This window comes from Nannobrachium achirus (genome assembly GCF_963921795.1).
Source record: "Nannobrachium achirus genome assembly, chromosome: 11".
Taxonomy (NCBI): Eukaryota; Metazoa; Chordata; class Actinopteri; order Myctophiformes; family Myctophidae; genus Nannobrachium; species Nannobrachium achirus.
The window spans coordinates 61,769,704-61,774,703 of record NC_137820.1 but is presented as its reverse complement, the minus strand read 5'-3'; the positions used below and the strand labels follow the sequence as shown (position 1 = coordinate 61,774,703).

Genomic DNA, 5,000 nt, shown 5'->3' with positions numbered 1-5,000 from the left:
AAGACTAAGTTAGCGTCAGCCACCATCATGGACCGCAGCAGCTGGAGTGGGAGCGAGAGCGCAGGGGAGGACATGGACAGACTGAGTGATTCCGGAGGAGACAAGACCATGGACGGCGACCCGGAAGGGGTCTGGAGTCCAGACATTGAACAGAGCTTTCAGGAAGCCTTGGCCATCTACCCTCCCTGTGGAAGGAGGAAGATTATACTGTCTGACGAGGGAAAGATGTATGGTGAGTAACACCGTGGTCACCACTTAACACGTGCAATTTGTTTACTGATTTAGGGCACATACTGTATAGTGTCAGATGCGTCAAGTTTACTTCCACTCTGTAGCAGCGAAAGGGGGGTGGAGGTCCCTGACGCAGTGCTTTAAGTGAAAAGGACCTTTTCTTTGACGATGGCTGGCCAGATTGCTGACATAGAAACATAGGTTTTTCGAAAAATCTTAGAAGGATTAGAAAGACACTTATAGAATCGGGTCAAAATTCTAATTTTCACGATTTTTCAAAAATGGCAGATCTACAAGCTCGCAGCGCAGCACTCGGTGCCGCGCTGTGAGCTTGTATATCTGCTATTTTTCACTGGTTAAAGCATTCAATCATTCTAGGCCTAAATGGGTTAATCATTAGTCATTTATCTTACTTTCTAAAACAGCTAGTTCCATTCCTTGATTCTGATTGGCTGGTTTCCCTTTAATCGCTGTGGTATGTGAGACTATAACCCACATCTTTAATCAGTTTATATCAAACCCAGGTGCGTTATTTCTTTCCACGGTGTTGTGAAGCTAGACTAGAGAACTTGATTGCAAGTAACAGGTGTGTTTTTTCTGTAGCCTGGCCGGGAACTTCTTTCTTGTAGCTGGGGACTACTTTCTTGCAGAGCAGACCTTTTAGTGAATTATTAGTGAAATAGAACAGTTTTAATTGGTACATGTCTATGATTTTTCATGTTGCCATATTGTAACCGTTTTAGAAAAGCAATAAGCCTGCGTGGCTTATTGCTTTTCTAAAACTTGTGGTTACCTGTATTTTACACCGGCTGAGAGGGTTGGAGACACTCGGCTGCGCCTCGTGTCTCCCTACGCCTCTCAGCCGGTGTAAAATACCAGGTAACCACTCACCTCTTGTGGGTTATTGCTTCAGTACATACCAGTGGTTCTCAAACTTGGGGTCGCGATCCCAAGTGGGGTCCTCAAATTATTTTGTGGGGTTTCCAGATACTGTAGCTACTGTACTTGGCTACCGCGGTGATGAAACAAACTCCATTTCCCAAAATGCAGTGCGGGATCATGTGACCAGGAAGTGCTGTCTGCCTCGTTCACTGCCCTGTAAAGCTGCTGCACAAACATGCAGTTTTCTCTGGATCTTTTCTTTTTTTTCTTTTCACGTTCAAAACGCGGCCTTCTCTACCGGCCGTCACACACAAACGCTGTGGCGCAGGATTGTTAAAAACCGGTCCTGACTGAAAGAAAAGATTTTCGCGAAATAAACAGGACATGCTTGGATTACATTTATTCAGATTACTTTTTCCGCCAGGACCTCGAAGGTAGGCAAAATGGCGTGTTGCCATGGGCACCAGCAAATTAACCCTTGCATTTATCGTGGGCACCCAATGTGTTAAATGTAATACCTACAATTCCACGTGCTTGTCAGGGTGGGGGTCCCCAGTTGAAATATGTTTATTTTGGGGGTCACAGCCTAAAAAGGTTTGAGAACCCCTGGTATATACTGTACCTGTATGTAAAATGATGAAGATAATGCGGCTGCCTGGTATGCATGGGGAGTTGTATTCAACAAAGTTTAATTACACAACTTCTCAAAAAAATTTGAACTCAGTTTAATTTAATTAGAAACGGCATGGATCTCCCAGCGTGCACTAAAACGAGACACATGACAGAGCTGTTGCATCTAGTAAAAGGGGATTTTTTTATTCTTATCTGCCTGCGATGTAGACCCAAACAGCTGATGCCAATAAAATGGAAAATAATTATTATTGGAGCTCATTCAATTCAAAACAAGATGAATATTTTTTTATGTATTTATTTTGATGATTGATCGACCTCTAGCACTTGTGTGTTTGTGTGTGCACACATGTGTACTTGTGTGATGATGATGTGGCAATGTAACACATACACATTGTGTAAGCCAGCACTATTCAACCTGTGGCCCGTGGGCCGCATGCGGCCCCAGCAGCATGTCTATGTGGCCCGCCATGGTCATACCAATAAAAAGTTTGGACAAATAATTTCGGATAATTTTTCAGTTACTCCAAAACCATTAAGAAACAATTTTGCTATTTTATTTGTTCCAAAATAAGAAACTTCATCATTAATCATTTCTTCTTTTACAGATGAAAATGTGTCTGTTTTCTAGTGTGTTTCCTTATTTTTTTAGACTACTCATGCAGTGTGTTACAAAATCATTGTCTAGACTAGATGTCCAAAATACGACCGTCATTTTTATCTGGCGGCCCTCTGACTTTTTGTGTTTTGCTGAGTGGCCCCTGAGCCATCTTAGGTTGAGTAGCCCTGGTGTAAGCTGTAAAGAGTGTCGGTGTGGTGTGTCGGCCTCCTGTGTGCGTGTGTGTGTGCGTGCGTGAGTATGAGCAGCGTCTCGCAGGACATTCAGTGTCAGAAGCAGAGGGAGAGAGGCAAGATGAGACGACAGAGAATGGCCAATGGAGGCATGCTAGGAACAGCAGCGAGGGTGGAATGTGTGTGTGTGTGTGTGTGTGTGTGTGTGTGTGTGTGTGTGTGTGTGTGTGTGTGTGTGTGTGTGTGTGTGTGTGTGTGTGTGTGTGTGTGTGTGTGTGTGTGTGTGTGTGTGTGACACTATCAGACAGGGGAGCAGATGGTCCTCTGGCTGTCACCAGCTGCGCTTCCACCCTTCTCTCTCTCTTTCTCTCTCTTCCCGCGTTCTCTCTCTCTCTCTCCCTCCTTCTCTGTCTCCCTCAGTGTCTCTCTCCCTCCCTGTTGATATAAATTAAGTGTGCACACAAAGCAATTTCTTTATGATAGTGCTTGCAGTTTTATACACACATCTTCGTCCCTCCCTATCCCGTTCTGTCCATGTGTGTCTTTGATGTGCACTCCTGTCCTGATACAGTCGGCTGAAATGAATCGTCGTTGTCGGGTGGAAACCTTGTGCGTCCAAAACCGTAAAATGATTTAAACCAGTGAAGACAGCCGATCTACAAGCACACAACGTCTCGCGGTGTGAGGCGTTGTGTGCTTGTAGATCAGCTGTTTTCACTACTTTTGTACCACGGCCTTATGTGATGAAGCAGGGCTTTACTTTGCGAAAAGATTTACACATTCGAAACTTGGAGATACAAGGTTTCTGTCCGACAGTGACGAAATGGAAGTTCTCCTTCCAGAGGATGAGACGGGCTAATTAACCCATTCAGGCCTAGGATTATTGACTGCTTTAACCATTGAAAAATAGCAGATATACAAGCTCACAGCGCGGCACCGAGTGCCGCGCTGCGAGCTTGTAGATCTGCTATTTTTGAAAAATCATGATTTTTCTTTGCAAGTCTTTGAATATATCTATTTAAAAGCGAACATTTGTAAATCAGATATTTGCTTCTTGGGGGTCCCTGGAACAACATATTTTGAGATGGGGGTCCGTGGCTAAATACCTGTAATTTTGGGGGTCCTTGACATGAAAAAGTTTGACAACCACTGATTTAGAGGAAGGATTTAGAAGTCGGGTCAAAGATCGGGTCAAAGATATTCATAGACTTGCACACATTTTCACGATTTTTCAAAAATAGCAGATCTACAAGCTCGCAGCGCGGCACTCGGTGCCGCGCTGTGAGCTTGTATATCTGCTATTTTTCTAAGGTTAAAGCATACAATAATGGTTAAAGTGGTTAAAATCTAACGCGACTCAGGCGCGTTCCAGGTATTTGAGAATTAAAAAACATGTAGTTTATTAGCGCAGTAAAACCCTGATTTCTCATTTGAAATTGGCCTGTCTGCCGCAGAACCTCTAAACAAGATAAAACAGCGCTTAGTTTTTTTTCCTCTTAGTTAAAGGTTTTGATTTTCTTTGATTAAAAATAAAAATGTTAAAGTGTCTGTTCAGTAACGGGAGTCTCCATGTCTCTTCCAGCTCTTTGTTAAACAGAAAATGACTTCTCAGATTGTGATCTCAATTTTTTTTTATCCAATCAGGATAGAGACCTCAAACAGGATACAGATTAAACAATTACAAATTAAATTACCAAATTGGAACTGGAACACTATAAGAATTAAGATGATTAATGGGTACTCTCTCCTTTTTGGCTGACATTTTGGTTTATTAAAGAAATGGAGAGACGGAACAAACGCTCTCTATATAGCAATGATTACTATCGTACAAACGTTTGGTTCTAATGGTATATTTCACTTTCATGTATTTATTTCATGTTTGAAAGTGAAATATCCCTTCTTTTAAAAACATTTTTTTTGGGGCTTTTTGCCTTAATTGATAGTACAGTAGGTAGACAGGAAACAGGGAGAGAGAGACAGGGAGTGACATGCAGTTAAAGCTGCCAGGATTAGGACTCGAACCCGCAGCGCGCTGTCATGCATCAGAGCCAATATGGCATGTGCCTGGACCGCTAGGCTTTAACCAATAAATGTCACTTACCCTACCTTTAAGGACCTTTGCACACAGTCCAAATTGCTTTTGATTAAAATGAACGCTTGACGATTTCCTTTTAAACCACTTCTTGCACACCTACTGGGTGTCTGATGAGTGGCTGTGAAAGTGGGTCATTTTTTCAAAGATTTGTTTTTTTGGGGGCTTTTATGCCTTTATTGATAAGACAGTAGACTGACAGGAAATGGGGGGAGAGATGGGGAGTGACACGCTGCAAAGGTCGTCCGGAACACGAATCGAACCTGCGATCATCGTTTTTTTTTTATTATCCTCAGGTTAGCTTTAAAATGTGTTATTTTTTCTACCTAATATATAATCTTCCTATATTGCGTTTTACTGCAGGCCTCCTGTA

The 5,000-nt window shown here is 42.6% G+C and overlaps 1 protein-coding gene across 1 annotated transcript in view; it reads left to right on the top strand.

Annotated features, from left to right (window-relative positions):
• Window positions 1-27: 27 nt before the first annotated feature.
• The window catches only part of tead1a (TEA domain family member 1a), a gene marked incomplete at both ends in the record, with an annotated part of 31,366 nt that continues 26,393 nt past the window's right edge, over window positions 28-5,000 (top strand). The window contains one exon of the mRNA XM_080736442.1: window positions 28-232. Within this exon, the coding sequence (XP_080592568.1) occupies window positions 28-232 (205 nt within the window). The remainder of the gene's footprint in view (window positions 233-5,000) is intronic.